General features: G+C 45.1%; 1 protein-coding gene across 7 annotated transcripts in view; it reads left to right on the forward strand.

Moving 5' to 3' along the window:
- ANKRD13A (ankyrin repeat domain 13A) overlaps positions 1–16,879 on the forward strand; it is a 47,449-nt gene that overhangs the window by 9,946 nt on the left and 20,624 nt on the right. For 6 of the 7 annotated variants that reach the window (XM_083470945.1, XM_083470944.1, XM_083470946.1 and 3 more), the window contains 2 exons: positions 11,717–11,762; positions 12,608–12,754. In XM_083470945.1, coding sequence (XP_083327071.1) covers positions 11,717–11,762; positions 12,608–12,754 — 193 coding nt within the window. Of the gene's footprint in view, positions 1–11,716; positions 11,763–12,607; positions 12,881–16,879 lie in introns of all 7 variants that reach the window. The other variant, XM_083470943.1, reaches the window with a different exon arrangement.

The raw sequence follows: 16,879 nt of genomic DNA on the forward strand, positions 1-16,879 counted from the left end.
TAGGGGAGAGGACCTCCAAGCGATTGTGTATTTCTAAACAATCAGAGCGAACCCTGGGCCTCCTACTTCTTTGAGTCAAGTTTCTCCATATATCTGGCACCTGTGTTGGTGAACTAGCCTCCTTCTCAGGGGTGTCCCCTGTCTCCTCCTTGGTGGAGACGGTGTTCTCTGTTGCTTCCAAGAAGAGCTCCAGCTCTCTAATTCTTTGGAGCGTAGCTACACGTTCCTCCAGTTGCTGGACTTTGTCTTCTAAGAGGGCAATCAACATACAATTGCTGCAGGTAAAGCTGCCTGCAACCTTTGGCAAGATGGCAAACATTGCGCAGGAACCGCAGGCGACTGTAGCTGTTCCCTCCCCCTCCATCTTGAGAACGTGTCGTTGGGGGTGGCTATAGCGGTCCTCCATCATAAAAAGCGTGAAGACAGGACAAATAACTCCCCCCCAAAAAAAACCTAGTTCTCCCCCAACAAACGTTTTAGACTAGCTTCCCTAAATCTAAAAGATGGATCAAACTGCGAGCGCCGTTGCCCTGCAAGCTCTGATAAGCTCCTCCCACAGCTAATCACCTGCCTCAACAGAAACCCTGCCCCCCCTGACCTTTGCACAGGGAGAGCAGCTAATCAGTCACAAAGAAACACACACACACACAAGAAAACCCTTTTGCTCCTCCTTCAGCTGCTGCCCTGCAAGCTCTCTGCTTGAGGCAACTTGTAGAATTTTAAGCATAACCTTGCTAGCGTGTGAAATGAGTGCAATTGTGCGGTAGTTGGAGCATTCTTTGACACTGCCCTTCTTTGGGATTGGGATTGGGATGTAGACTGATCTTCTCCAATCTTCTGGCCACTGCTGAGTTTTCCAAATTTGCTGGCATACCTTGACAGCATCATCGTTAAAAATTTTAAATAGTTCAGCTGGAATATCATCACTTCCACTGGCCTTGTTATTAGCAGTGCTTTCTATTTGACTTCACTCTCCAATATGTCTGGGTCAAGGTTAGCAACCACACTACCTAGGGTGTACGAGACATCCATATCTTTCTGGTATAATTCCTCTGTGTATTCTTGCCACCTCTTCTTGATGTCTTCTGCTTCTGTTAGGTCCTTTCCACTTTTGTCTTTTATTATGGTAATCTTTGTACGAAATGTTCCTTTCATATCTCCAATTTTCTTGAACAGATCTCTGGTTTTTCTCATTCTATTATTTTCCTCTATTTCTTTGCATTGCTCGTTTAAGAAGGCCTTCTTGTCTCTCCTTGCTATTTTTTGGAAATCTGCATTCAATTTCCTGTATCTTTCACAATCTCCCTCGCATTTTGCTTGCCTTCTCTCCCCTGCTATTTGTAAGGCCTCGTTGGACAGCCACTTTGCTTTCTTGCATTTCCTTTTCATTGGGATGGTTTTCGTTGCTGCCTCCTGTATAATGTTACGGGCCTCCATCCATAGTTCTCCAGGCACTCTGTCCACCAAATCTAAATCCTTAAAGCTGTTCCTCACTTCCACTGCGTATTCATAAGGGATTTGATTTATATTGTATCTTACCGGCCCAGTGGTTTTTCCTACTTTCTTCAGTTTAAGCTGGAATTTTGCTATAAGAAGCTGATGATGGAAGTTCCGGCGAGGCAGCATGGCGGCTGCAACAGCAGAAAAGAGCTCCTGAAGCCAGCCAGAGTAAAAGGCTCTGTCTGGCCGACTCCCGGGCTCCCAGGACTGCTGCCGCCAGCACCGCCAGCGGAGAGGAATCGGGGGTGCCTGGGCATCTATCAAAGGAGCCAAAACACCCACCCACCCACGACTGAGATTGAGCCGGAAAGGCACCCGACCACCCCCCCAACAGCAGAGAGGAGCTCCAAAACCAGGAGGACAGTGGAGCTAACACAAAGAGGGAGAAAGAAAGGGGGAGAGAGGAAGAAAAAGAAAGAAAGAAAAAGGAGCCCCAACTTTACCGCTGCTGCCCCCATCTCTGCCAACGGAAATAAGAGGAGAGGTAGGTGAGCATGGGAAGGCAAAAGAGGCTCCGGAAAAAACACGTGGGGCAAGGAAAACACAGAGAAGCCGCATAACAAAGGAGATCGCAGAAAGGAAGAAACTACCTTTCCCCCCCTTTCTTTTTTTAACCCCTCCCTCCCCCTTAAAAAAAAATGTATTTTTTATCCCTCCCTCCCATATACCTACTTTTATCACTTTTCTTTTTAAAAGAGGGGCCACTGCTGCTGCAGCCACCCTTTATTTGAATTTTTATTTTTATTTCTACCTTTTCTACACACTATCTAAAGACACACTTTTCCACATACACACCCTCAATTTAAACCTCATTTTATTTTCACCTCAAACTCCCCTCTTAAGAATTAAAATGGCAGTATCCAGAAAAGAGCCCTGAAACAACACAGGTCATTTCCTGGGACTGCCACTTCGCCCCAGACGTTCCACTCTCTTTTACCTATCCTCTTCGTACTTTACACATTTAAAAAAATAACATAACTTTATCCATATATATATATATATATATATATATATATATATATATATATATATACATACACACACAACCCCCCCTTTTTTTAACCTTTATCTCTCATTTTTATCTTTTACCCGTACATTTTTAATTACATTTTTACAAACAAAGGATAATAATAATAATTAGGGGGAAATAGTTTTTTTTTCTTTTTAAAGAAAAAAACCACACACACAATTCCCCCCCCCCTTTTTTAAGGCCCTTTCTATTCTAATTGTTAGTTTCTTCTTGAGGGGGGAATCCTTCGCCGCCTGCTATGACCACCAGTCTCTTTTAAAACAAAAAATTTCTCCATATCACTGCTATTGCTATTGATACTCTCCCCCTCAACTCCCCCTTTTATTTTTCTCCTCCTTTTTGCTCTCCTCTCTCTCTCTTCATCCCTCCTTATTTTTTCCCTTTTATCCCGCCCTTCACTTTCCATCCCCAACTTTGTTTTCTATCCCCTTTATTTTTTAAAACCAACCCCCCCCTTTTTAGCCTGTTTGTCAGTTTGTTTTTGAGGGGGGAGCCATTCCCCCACCCCCTCTTTTAAAATAAGACTTTCCCCCCATACCATTGCCACAGTTCACCCTCCCTCCCCTCTCTCCCCCTCTCTTTTCTTCTCCTTCCTTTTCCCATCCATCCCCCTCCTCCTCTCCTTCTCTCTCCCTCCTCCCTTTCTCCATCCCCCTCCCCTTCTCCTAAAGGAAACACATACACACATCCATATCACCGTATCATACTTTGCCCCCCTCATACTATAGCTAAAACTATTGCTGCAATCTATTACCGCTGATATTACTGTACCACCTCTCCTCTCTCTTTCAACTCTCTTTTTGTCTGTCTCTCTCTCTCTCTCTCTCTCTCTCTCTCCCCTCTTTTACTCCAATCTCCCCGTCTCCCCCCTTCTTTCTTTCTTCTTCCTTTTTCTCCCTCCACCCTTTACATATAGCCTATTTGTCTGTCTCTGTTTCTGAGTGCACTCCCAACCCCAACTCCCACCTTAACTGGACCCCAGTACCCCTCTTGGGTATATACAACCCCCTCCTAAACACATATTTCCCCTGGCCCCACCCCTCTAATCTTTTGCATCTCTACCTGCTAACCCCCCTCCCCTTATATGAACTGTGTGTCCGTTAGTCTACCCATCTCTGCTTACCCCCCCCCCCCCGCTTTGGCGGCACCGCTGAGGCAACTACAGAAACCCTAGAGAAGTTCTTAAAACACAGGCTAGAAGTGACACAAATGACCACCTAATCCAAACGCTCTGTAAAAGCCACCAGCCAAGAATGCCTGATCAGCTCAGCAACCCAACAATACCCAGGAATCACCACTGCCACAACTCCTAACCACCACACGCCCTACTCCAAGCGGACGCCAAGCCAACCTCAAACCAAAACCATCAGGGAGACTGAGATGACACCAACCAGGGAGATGACAAACAGTGCTAAGACGGTAACTCCCCTTCAAGATGATGACCACCCAATAATGAAATGAGATTTGAGGGAAATGGAAGCAAGATTAGAAGCACGATTAGAAGAAACACTGAAGGCCACAATGGCTCCCATGCAGGTACTAATCAACAATCTAACCTCCAAAGTGGAAGCTCTAGAGCAGTGTTTCCCAACCTTGGGCCTCCAGCTGTTTTTGGACTACAACTCCCATCATCCCTAGCTAGCAAGACCAGTGGTCAGGGATGATGGGAATTGTAGTTCAAAAACAGCTGGAGGCCCAAGGTTGGGAAACACTGCTCTAGAGAACAAGAACCAAATGCAAGAAAGAATAATAGAGCAATACCAGGAGGAGAACGCACGGGTGAACAAGAAACTGGACGAACTGGTAAACCAAATGGAAGCAGAACACAGAGAGATGAAAATTAAGCAAGCCGACCTTGAAGACCGCAATAGGTGTTGTAACATCCGCTTCCGCAACTTTCTTGAAAAAACAGAGGAGAAAAGCCCAGCAGACCTAATTATACGCTGGCTGAAAAACACAATCCCAAGCCTGAAACTTGAGGCAGATGGCTTGGAGAGGGCTCACAGAGCCCTAAAACCTATGCCAAAACCCAGTGCCCCCCCCCCCAGAGACATCATTGTATGCTTCACACGCTACAAAAAGAAGGAAGAGGTATGGAACCACCTCAAAAACTCAACCAACCTTCGATATGGAGAAATCCCCATTCTGGCCTTACAGGACTTATCTCAGGATACCCTAAACCGGAGGAAAAGCTTGCGCCCATGCACCCAGCGTCTCCAACAAGCAGGGATCAAATACCGATGGGGCTTCCCCTTCCGCCTCATTGTAACAACCAATACAACACAACACATGGCTACCAACATACCTGAGGCCCTGCAACTACTAAAGAACCTTGAACTCGACCTCCCACCGGAATGGCAACCGACAAACCCACCAAGTGACAGCCCCAACCAGGAGGAAACAACAGCAAACAACTGGACAACGGTACAGAAGAAAAAGAAACAACAGAAGCGGCACAACAACGCAAACCAATACAGGCAAGCATCACGCTCAGAATCGTCCCGCCGGCCATACGACACAAGAAACCAGACCAAGATTAACCAAACCAATTCATCGCAGATGGACAACCCTACAACAACAACAACCCTAGCTGAATGAAGCAACCAGGAAAAAACCACAAACTGAAGGACTGGTGATTCCCCCCCCTTTCCCCCCCTCTCCCCCCAAAAACATAGATTTAGTTAACACCATCAACATCCCCCCCAGCCCCGCACCCCCACAGAAATCCCCACCCCAACACCAGTCCAGACGACCTCAACCACATTCCCCATCACCCACACCTCCAACACCGCCATACTCCATACTAAGGAAAAACAACTCCTCCAACCTTAATAACACAACCCACAATCAGGCTAAAATCTGATACCCAACCAGCACTATGGTGGCACCAGAGCGTACCAGCACCCACATCCCCACCCCAACACACCAACAATGTTGCTCATAACATTGGCAACATTGCTTATGAACCTCATACCTGACAGCGACGTTACAAAGTCATTTCACACTGTCTCACTGATCACCCCCTATCGCAAACAACAGGGGGGATGGCCTGTCCTTGAACACGGCCTTCCACACCAGCTGAGACCTAGGACGAACCGGCTAAATGCCAGATGGCCCAAAATACCCCAAACAAACACCTATATGACTACATATAGGAAACTCCCTACAACTTACGGTACCCCCTACTCTTTAACCCAAATCTCACTCTAATCCCACTAGCCCCCCACCCACCACACCCTAGGTCAGCACAACCCCACTGGTACTTTAAACAACACGAAGAGAGAGATACAAGACAACCCAAACGGGTTGGCAGGGAATCGCCCCACATAATAGATAAGCAAGATGGCTAACCTAAAAGCAATTACATTAAACGTGAGGGGGCTGGGAAACCCCATCAAAAGAAAACGCATCAGCTCATACATAAACACCATGAAACCACACATCACCTTCTTACAAGAAATACACAACCCACCCAAAGGCAGCAAACTCCTGAGCGACCCCCGCTTCAGTCAACAGTGGGTCGCACGAGGCTCGTGGTGTAGCCATAATACTCAGTAGAGACCTGAACTTCACTGCCACAACAGTCCTCAAAGACAAAAAAGGCAGATTCGTTTTCGCTAAAGGGACACTAGATGGCAAAATCAAACTGACAATCGGCTCCATATATGCCCCAAACACGAAACAATTAGAATTCTTCCAGAAGACACTAAACAAATTCCTCTTCTTCTCTGAAGGGGAAGCAATCCTAGGAGGGGACCTCATTCTAAATATGAAAGGTATATCCCTGAAAGATATCCACCCTACAACCCCATGGGCAACCTTCCTCCGAAGGAAACCCCCAACAACTAGGAACCCTTACAAGTTACTAAAAATGCTAAAAAACAGGGGTCTCTACGACATTTGGGGTGAGCAAAACCCGGGAGACATCAGCCATACATTCCAATTGGGACGCCATAATACAGTGTCCAGACTGGACAGCATTCTACTCACACAGGGTCTGATCCCCTCAGTGGAATCATCAAACATAGGTAACATTAAAATCACAGATCACGCCCCAGTAGAAGTCATCGTTAAAATAGGAGAAGGAACACAAACCACCCCATCATGGTCCTTCAGTCCCATCCTAACTACAAACAAACAAATTAGAGAGAGTCTCACAAAAACCCTCCAAAACTACTTCAAGGAAAACGATGTAAACAATATAACAACCCCCCTTCTATGGGATGCAGTGAAAGTGGTCACCAGAGGAGCTTGCATAAAAGAGAAAATATTCCTTAAAAAACAAACCTCCTCAAAAATTAGCAAAATAGAACAAGACATCACAGCCCTCTCATCACGCTACAAACAAACAGGATCTAAAAAACTCCTCAGACTTATAGAACAAAAAAGGAGAGAACTAGACTCCCTAGAAATTGACAAAACAATGATCAACATTCTATACTCTAAACAACGTTTCTACGAATATGGAGGGAAAAACTCCAGATTACTAGCAAATAGATGTAGGAAAAAAGCACTCAAAACAAGAATACACTGCATCACCAAAAAAGACGGCAACATAACATTCTCCCCCAAAGAAATAACCTCAGAATTTGCAGAATTCTACTCCAACCTATACACCTCCCATAACCCACCAGGGAAGGAAATCAGAAAATTTCTAGCAGGACTGTCCATGCCTACCCTAACTGATGAGGAACAGGAATTCATGGACAGCCCTATCACCCCAGAGGAAATAGATGCGGCCCTCAAAAACCTGAAATCACACAAAGCCCCAGGCCCAGACGGCTTCACAGCAGAATTCTATAGGAAATTCAAAGAACCCTTGATGCCCTACATGACCTGCCTATTCAACGACATCATGAAAGGGGGCCCCATCCCCAAAACCTGGCCCCACTCCAAAATAGTCTCCATCCCAAAACCACTAAAAGATAGCCTCAAAGTAGAATCATACCGCCCAATCTCATTAATAAACCAAGACTACAAGATATTCACATCAATCTTGGCCAACCGCCTAAAAATCTTCCTACACAAGTTAATAGCCCCAGACCAGACTGGCTTTGTCCCTGGCCGCAATATAACAGACCCCATCAGGAAACTACTGAACCTGATTGAACACAGCAAGGCAACCAAACTCCCATTGACAATTATGTCCCTAGACATCCTCAAAGCCTTTGATTGCTTAGAGTGGAAATACATATTAGCAGTACTAACTAACATGAAATTTGGCCCCAGCTTCCTACAAATCCTCAAACAAATATACTCCCAAGCCTCAGCAAAATGCAGAACTAACAATATGGATTCTAATACTATAGTTATCCAAAGAGGCACGAAACAAGGATGCCCACTGTCTCCCTTCTTATTTATCCTGGCCCTGGAACCCTTAGCAATCCGCATCCGAACAGCCACAGACATCAAGGGAGTGGAAATAAAAGGCAGAACCTATAAATTAGGGCTCTTTGCAGATGACCTAATGGTCACAACACCAGACCCCATAAGCACAGCAACCTCCCTAATCAGAGAACTCAACACATTTGCAATGGTGTCGGGCCTACAGGTAAATTTTACAAAGTCGGAAGCTATGTGCTTCAACACCCCTCCTCACACCCAAAAAGAACTCACGAAGGTCACCAAAATAAAACTTTGCCACACCAAGTTCAGATACCTAGGGGTACAAATAACCAGAAACCTCAATAAATTGTACCTCCACAACTACAAGCCCCTGTGGCGACAAATTAACAAAGACCTAACATGAATTTCACTCTCTCAGACAAAATAGCCATGATCAAAATGATCACCCCCCCAAAACTAACCTACCTATTCCAAACCCTCCCAATCTGGATCACCTCAACCCAACTTCGCAGTTGGCAGAGAAAACTACACTCTTTCATCTTCTCACATAAAAAACCAAGAATAAGCCTCAAATACCTGCACCTCCCCAACTCAGAAGGAGGATGGGGAATCCCCAACATAGAAGCATATTACAATGCCAACCAAATACGCCATATAATCCCATATATACTAGAAGATGAGACAAAACAATGGGTACACCTAGAGAGGGACACAATTGAAAATACCTGCACCACAACATACCCACTCCTCCCAAACAAACTAAAGAAAATTCCCACACACCCCTTAACAGGTACACACAGACCATGCTCAAAGCATGGAAAACACAAATAGGCAAACTATCCCCAACCCCATCCCCACTAATCCCCCTGGCGTACCACCCATTATTCCACCATGCAGCGCAAAACCTCCAGATAAAAACCTGGCAAACCAAAGGCTTATATCGCCTAACAGACTTTTATAAAAATAACAAACCCTTGTCAACACAAGAAATACAAGACAAACTAGGAGACACCCAAATGCCCTGGTTAACAAAACACCAACTACATGCCCTCTTAAACAACCCAACAGTAAAATCAGCAGCAACTAGGCCCCTGACAACCTTTGAAAACCTCCTAACAACAAAGGGAAACGGTAAAGGGACGGTATCCGCAATATACAAAATACTACTCCAAAATCCCACAAATTCCCTAGACGCAATCAAAAAACAATGGGAGAATGACATAGGCTATGAGATTAACCCCACTCAGTGGACCAGAATGTGGTCTAAACCCCCCTTTAAATCCATATCAATGAAAAGAAAAGAACTCACACTGAAACTCACCTACAGGTGGTACCTAACACCAAGGAAACTAGCGCTAATACACCCAGGAACCTCACCAAAATGCTGGAGAGGGTGCACCTCCAGAGGCACATACCTCCACATGTGGTGGGAGTGTCCCAAAATCCAACTATTCTGGACAACAACCATACAAGAAATATGTAAAATAACTAAGCAAGTAATAGACATCACCCCAGAATTGGCCCTACTAAACATCTTCCAAGACAACAATGCCCATTTACACCACAAAGAACTCATAACCCACCTACTTTCAGCAGCCAGAAACACCATAACCAGACACTGGAGAGACCTGTCAGGAGTAAACATGGACCAATGGTACCAAATAGTATGGGAAACAGCCCTACTAGAAAAATTAACTAATAAACTGAAACTGACACGGGGACAAACAGAAGAAGATGCCTTCTCCCCGGTATGGCTCCCCTTTATCACATACACAGCCCAACAGGACAATGACAATAATCCGCCAACAGCAGGCTAACCTGATCCAAAACACCCACCCACCTCACTCACACACGAAAACAAAGATCACCACAGCCAATCACAAGCAAACAATCACACCCTAGGCCAACCCCAACCTCTCTCACCACCAAAGGAACACAAGTGAACAACACAAGCAACGCTGACACCAAACTCTACATACATTAAACATAATAGAAACACCACCACCCGACCCCACCCCCATCCATCTTCCCTCTCTCCACCCCCTTTCTTTTTCCCTTTTTTCCTTCTCCCCCTAATGCCTCAACAAATGAAACGGATTTGTAAAAATGTTACATGGGGGGAAAAAATAAATACGAGGCATTACACTTCTGTAAAACAAGAAAATCCTTAATAAAATATTAAATATTTAAAGAAGCTGATGATCTGAGCAACAGTCAGCTCCAGGTCTTGTTTTTGCTGACTGTATAGAGCTTCTCCATCTTTGGCTGCAGAGAATATAATCAATCTGATTTCGATGCTGCCCATCTGGTGATGTCCATGTGTAGAGTCGTCTCTTGTGTTGTTGGAAAAGAGTGTTTGTGATGACCAGCTTGTTCTCTTGGCAGAACTCTATTAGCCTTTGCCCTGCTTTGTTTTGAACTCCAAGGCCAAACTTGCCAGTTGTTCCTTTTATCTCTGGACTCCCTACAATCCCCTATAATGAGAAGAACATCCTTCTTTGGTGTCATTTCTAGAAGGTGTTGTAAGGCTTCATACAATTGGTCAATTTCAGTTTCTTCAGCAGCAGTAGTTGGTGCATAAACTTGGATTACTGTGATGTTAAACGGTCTGCCTTGGATTCTGTCATTTTTGAGATTGCATCCCAGTACAGCTTTCTCCACTCTTTTGTTGACTATGAGGGCCACTCCATTTCTTTTACGGGTTTCTTGGCCACAGTAGTAGATATGATGGTCATCCGAACTGAATTTGCCCATTCCCGTCCATTTTAGTTCACTGATGCCCAGGATGTCAATATTTATTCTTGCCATCTCATTTTTAACCACATCCAACTTACCTTGGTTCATGGTTCTTACATTCCAGGTTCCTATGCAATATTTTTCTTTACAGCATTGGACTTTCCTTTCGCTTCCAGGCATAACCGCAACTGAGCATCCTTTCGGCTTTGGCCCAGCCGCTTCATCAGCTCTGAATCTACTTGTACTTGTCCTCCGCTCTTCCTCAGTAGCATGTTGGACACCTTCCGACCTGAGGGGCTCTTCTTCCAGCGTCATAACTTTTATATGCCTGTTGTCTTTGTCCATGGAGTTTTCTTGGCAGGGATACTGGAGTGGCTTGCCGGTTCCTGCTCCAGGTGGATCACGTTTGGTCAAAACTCTCCACTATGACCTGTCCATCTTGGGTGCCCTGCACGGCATAGTTCATAGCTTCTCTGAGATATTCAAGCCCCTTCGCCACGGCAAGGCAGTGATCCATGAAGGGGACTTCTGAGTAGATGTACATAAAATTGTGCTGAAGGATATGAAGTGGGGTGTTGCGGTCATTGGAGGAACACAGTGAAAAGAACAGCAGATGCCTAATACTTCTGTCTAATGTCTTAATGCAACAGCAGCAGGGAACCTTCGGTCACTGGCCTTACTGGGCCCTCCTGACCTCTCCACTTGGCCAAGCCATACCCACCTGCTGCCATATATGAGATCAGTTGTGGGTCTTATAAAGTCATGGCTGGTGAAAGCGCTTTGACGCCTCAGCTATTGGCTGATTGTTGAAGCTTCAAATCACAGGGCTTTTTGCAAGCCTCAAAGATCAGCGGGTGGTAAGAGCTTAAAGAGCACCCAGAACAGCCAGCCGCCTGCTGCTCATCTGTGTGTTGACCAAGTTCTCTTTATGAAACCACTTAATGATGTGGCCACTTCATCATCATGAGGCCTGCAGGCTTCAAGTTCCATGCCATTTGTGCAATATTGCATTAATTTCATTTTAAAGTAACACATTGGATTTTATAGGCCCTACCCCAGTCTGAATCACACATCACAACTGTGCTCTTTTCTCTCCTCCAACAGACACCAGATTTTTATGTGGAAATGAAATGGGAATTCACCAGTTGGGGTACGTTCGAATTAAATTTCCTTTTCTTTTCTTTGAGGCTGTGTATTTCCTTTTCTATTCACCTCACTCTTACTGGGACTTGCTTGTTTTCAGTTATGTTGCACTATGTCTATGTGTCTGTCCTGCCAAAACTCCCTAAGAGCCCCCAAAGGGTCTGTGTTTAACCTGAGTGCACAAATACAAACCACATGCTAGATAGTGAACCACAAGAGGTGAGAGCATCTTCCCTACAAGGAAATGCTATATCAGGGATGTGGAACATGCTGCTCTGCACTCCCTGTTGGGCTACAGCTCCTGTTCACCTGGCCCTTGCCAAGGCTGGCTGCTGGTGGTGGGAGTTGGGAGTCCAGCAGCATCTGGAGGGACTGCAGGGTCCTCACCTGCCGCCACCCAGTTTAGGAAAAAGCATGATTGGAAAGGGGCCTGCCAGATATTTGTGAGTTCATGGGCGGTGCTGAGAGATTTTCCTCCCTTGTAATATTAGAACTTGGGGTGGGGTCCTCCAATGAAACTGATAGGAAGGAGATTCTGGACAGGTGAGAGAAACGTCTGCAAAATGCAGATTTATTGTTTGGAATTGGATGCTGTAAGACAGCTAGCTACTGGGTTATGCGTATAGTGGTAAATTTTGACATGCAGCAGCTCGTCATGATGTTCCTGAAGCCTTGCTCTCCCAGTGCCGTGCTGCAGATGGGATTCCTGGAACTCTCCAGGAGGCCAGTCCTGGAAGCAGAAGGCCAGACTCTGTGGGCCATGGGTTTGACCTCACAGGGGACCTTGGGCATTGCTGTCTTCTTTTGCAAAAGGTACTTTTCTTTTCTCTCCCTTTCTCCAACAACCAACAGTTCCGCTGGTTTCCAGAGTTTGCCCCAGCGATGTTTGCCGCATCTGGAAGAGCGGTGCAAAGCTGCGAGTTGACATCACACTGCTGGGATTTGAGAACATGAGCTGGGAACGAGGGAAGCGCAGTCTGATCTTCAGGGGGGAAGAAGGTAGGCAGAGAGGGCGACAGGGCTTGCAGGCTGGGATTGTAGGGCCCTGGAGGGCAAGAGGTGGGGCATTTCCATCAGTCAGAGGCGTCACCAACAGTGAACCCAGCAGTCTGTTGGAGGCAGAAAGTAAGGCTGCAATCCTAATAACCCCACTGAGTTCAATAGGGCTTACTCCTGAGTAAACATAGTTAGGATTGTGCTGTGAGTTGTGCAGGAAGACAGTCTCTCTGCAGTGGGGCAGGTAGAGGTGGAGTACATGGCCTCCTTGATAATGTTTGGGTTTTCCCCCCAAAGGCTAAGAGTGCAACATGCATTTCTGGATTGACACCCAGGTGATGCCTCTTGCTTAGTAAAGCAAAAAGGCCTAACTGAAAACCTTTGCCTTTGTTTGTTTACAAAGCCCAGGAAATGGTGTTTTCATTCCACTTGAAGAAGGGCTCTGCAAAATTCAGAAACTTGCAGAGCCCTTCACCTACCTGAGTTGGCTCCATTAATGTCACCTGACCACATCAGGCCTTTACTATCCTTTGGGCACCCATTGGTGGCTATCACAGTCCTTGGTTATTGTTATTTTGTTATATAAGATATTTATTAAGATTTTCAAAAAAATTACAGAATAAAAAGAAAAAAGAAAAATACAAAATAAAAATAGATAAAAAACAGTTCAATCTTTCTATCACATATTTTTCATTTGCTTATTTCCCGGACCTCCTCACGCCTTCCTTTTATGTATTCCCGTTCCAATTGTTAATTCAGCAAATCCCTCCCCTCTTCATTCATCTTAATCTTCAATTTTTAAATATTATAACATTAAAATTTTTTTTACCTATTGTCAGGACTGGTCGTTGTCCTCTTCAGATCACCACACAAACGCTTCTTGTTCTTTTATAAAACTTTTTATTGCGTATTAACAAAACATTCTTATAAACAGTTCTTAACTATTATTCCTCAGAGTCACTTCTTTCAGATACCTTCTGAGCTCTGCTTCTCCATGACCAGCCACTCTCAAAATGGCGAAGGCGCCTTTCCCTTCGCTTTCCCGCTCTTTTTTCTAACCTCCTGGCTAGAGCTGGCCTGTATCTCCCCTCCTCCGAATCTGAGCTAGAACTGAACCCTTGCCTTTCCTGGGAACAACCGGTCCCTCCCTGTTGTTCCTCTTGCTCCCTTCTATTAGATTCACTGCTCTCCTCCCCCCCTTGGGGAATGCTTTCTCCCTCTGATAAACTGAAAACCTCTAATTCTTCCCTGCCATCACCCCCTCCCCTAAGCCCCCCTTCCTCCTCCTCGCTCTCCTCTGTTTCTGGAGGACCGAACCCTATGAACTCCTCTTCCTCGCTATCTGTCTCTTCAAAAATTTCTTGAAGATGCCAGTTCTGGGGTTTTGGCTTGTGGGGATATTTTCTATGAAATTCTCGCTGCAATTCCGGAACGTTAATTTTTTCTGCTGGTTCCCATGAGTTCTCAGACTCATCTAACCCTTTCCATGCAACCAAATACTGTAATTTCCTCCTACTTATTCTCGAGTCTAATATCTCTTCCACTTCGGTCTCTTCTTCCCCCATCATGGTGGGGAAAGGAGGTGGTTCCCTTGAGATTTGATACTTATGTGCTGGTACAAACACTGACAATAAAGATCTATGAAATACAGGGTGTATTCTCATATTTTCAGGCAAATGAAGCTTGAAAGCGACTGGGTTAATTTGAGCCTTTACTTGGAAAGGTCCCAATCTCCTTGGTTCTAGCTTTTTACACTTCCCTCGAATTGGTAGTCCCTTGGTAGACAGCCATACCCAGCTCCCTACTTGGATTTCTTCCCCAACTCGCCGGTGCCTATCTGCAGCTTTTTTGTAAGCCTCTTTAGCTTCTTCCAAATCCTCTTTCAATATCTCATGCATGCACCTCAACTCCTCTATCATTTGTTCTGCTGCTGGTACTGCTAACTGCTCCTCTTGACCTGGGAATGCCCTTGGGTGCAAGCCATAGTTTGCCACAAATGGGGCTCTGCCCGTAGACACATGCATTGCATTATTATACGCAAACTCTGCTAGACTCAACTTCTCTAACCACCCGCTCTGCTGATAACCAGCATAACACCTCAGATATTGTTGTAGTGTTGCATTCGTTCTTTCAGCTTCCCCATTGGTTTGCGGGTGTCTCGCTGACGTGAGGCTTAGCTCCACATCTAGTAACTGCATTAACCTCTTCCAAAATTGTGATGTAAATTGGGCCCCTCTATCTGAAATGATTTGTGATGGCATACCATGCAACCTAAAAATATTATCTAAAAACATCTTTGCAGTTTCCTGTGCGGTCGGAATTTTGGTACATGGTATGAAATGTGCCATCTTGGTTAGCATGTCAACCACTACAAAGATCACTGTTTGCCTGTGCGATGACGGTAGATCCGTTATAAAATCCATAGACACCACATCCCAAGGCCTTCCCGGCGTGGGCATAGGTTGCAACAACCCTGCGGGAGCTGCTCTGGGTGCCTTGGCTCGTTGACATACTTCACAACCTCTTACATATTGTGTTACTTCCTCCCTCAACTTTGGCCACCAGAACTGCCGTGTGATCTGATACAGGGTCTTTTCTCTACCAAAATGTCCTGCAGTCGGGTTATCATGATGTTGCCTCAACACTTTACCTCTTAATTCACCTGCAGGTACATACAGCACCCCTCTCCTGTACAACAATCCATCTTTTTCTTTGAAACCTTCCTCTTCCCCTTTACCTTTTCTCAGTTCCTCCATTTTCTTTTGTGCAAACTCATCTGTTACTGTCAATTGCCGGAATTCCCTGCCGTCCACTACTACGGCTGCACACCCCCACTGATCCGATCTCAGCATTTCTCGCAACTTGGGAGGTGCTTCCCCTTCCATATACTCAGGTTTGCGCGATAGCGCGTCTGCACGAATGTTTTGATGCCCAGGTATGTACTCAATCCTAAAATTAAACCCAGCAAAAAACTCTGCCCACCTAATTTGCCTTTGGTTTAGCTGTCTAGCAGTTCTCCAATACTCTAAATTCTTATGATCTGTTTGTACCACCACCTGATGTGATGCCCCTTCCAAAAAATGTCTCCACACTTTAAAGGCAGCATGCACAGCTAAAAGTTCCTTATCAAATATGGTGTAGTTTTGTTCTGATTGATTTAATTTTCTAGAGTAGAATGCACAGGGTCTCCAGTCCCCTTCCTTGTCCTGTTGCAGCAGAATGGCCCCAATAGCCCTGTCAGAGGCATCAGTTTCTACCTTTATACGCTTACTTGGATCTAGGTGCATAAGATATTTTTCTGAAGCAAACACCACCTTTAATTTATCAAAGGCCTTCTGTGCTTCCTCAGTCCATCTGAATGGCCCCTTGCCTCTTAGACAATCAGTTAGTGGCGCTGTGATTTTGGAGTAATTACCTATGAATTTACGATAGAAATTAGCAAATCCTAAAAACCTCTGTAGATCTTTCTTAGTTTTAGGTGCCTCCCATTCCACCACTGCCTGAACTTTACTGGGGTCCATGTGCACCCCTTTGTGGGAAATGCAATATCCCAGGAACTCCACCTTTTGTGTGTGGAATTTACACTTCTCTAACTTCACATATAACCTGTTGGTCCTCAATCTCTCTAACACCTGTGTGACATGTTTTACGTGTTCCTCCATACTTTCACTATATATTAAGAGGTCATCTAAATAAGAGACACAGAACTGATCCAGTATACCTGCTAAGACGTGATTGATGAAGGTTTGAAATACCCCTGAGCCATTTTGCAAGCCAAAAGGCATTACCAAGAATTCAAATGCACCATACTTAGTACAAAAACTGGTTTTCCACTCATCCCCTTCTCTGACCCTTATCAGATTATATGCTCCTCGTAGATCAAGCTTGGTAAAGACTTTGGCTGACCTTACTCTCTCTAAGAGGTCATCTATACGTGGCAGTGGGCACACACTAGGCTTCATTTGACTGTTAAGGATTCTGAAGTCACATACTAATCTTGGTGCCCCTTCCTCACCTTTCTTTTTGACAAAAAAGACAGGAGCACCCCCAGAGGCCGTAGACTCTCTAATAAAACCTCTCTGCAAATTCTTTTGCAGGAACTCCCTCAATGCTGCAGATTCTACTTCC

The sequence above is a fragment of the Podarcis liolepis genome (genome assembly GCF_965112155.1).
Source record: "Podarcis liolepis genome assembly, chromosome: 13".
NCBI lineage: Eukaryota > Metazoa > Chordata > Lepidosauria > Squamata > Lacertidae > Podarcis > Podarcis liolepis.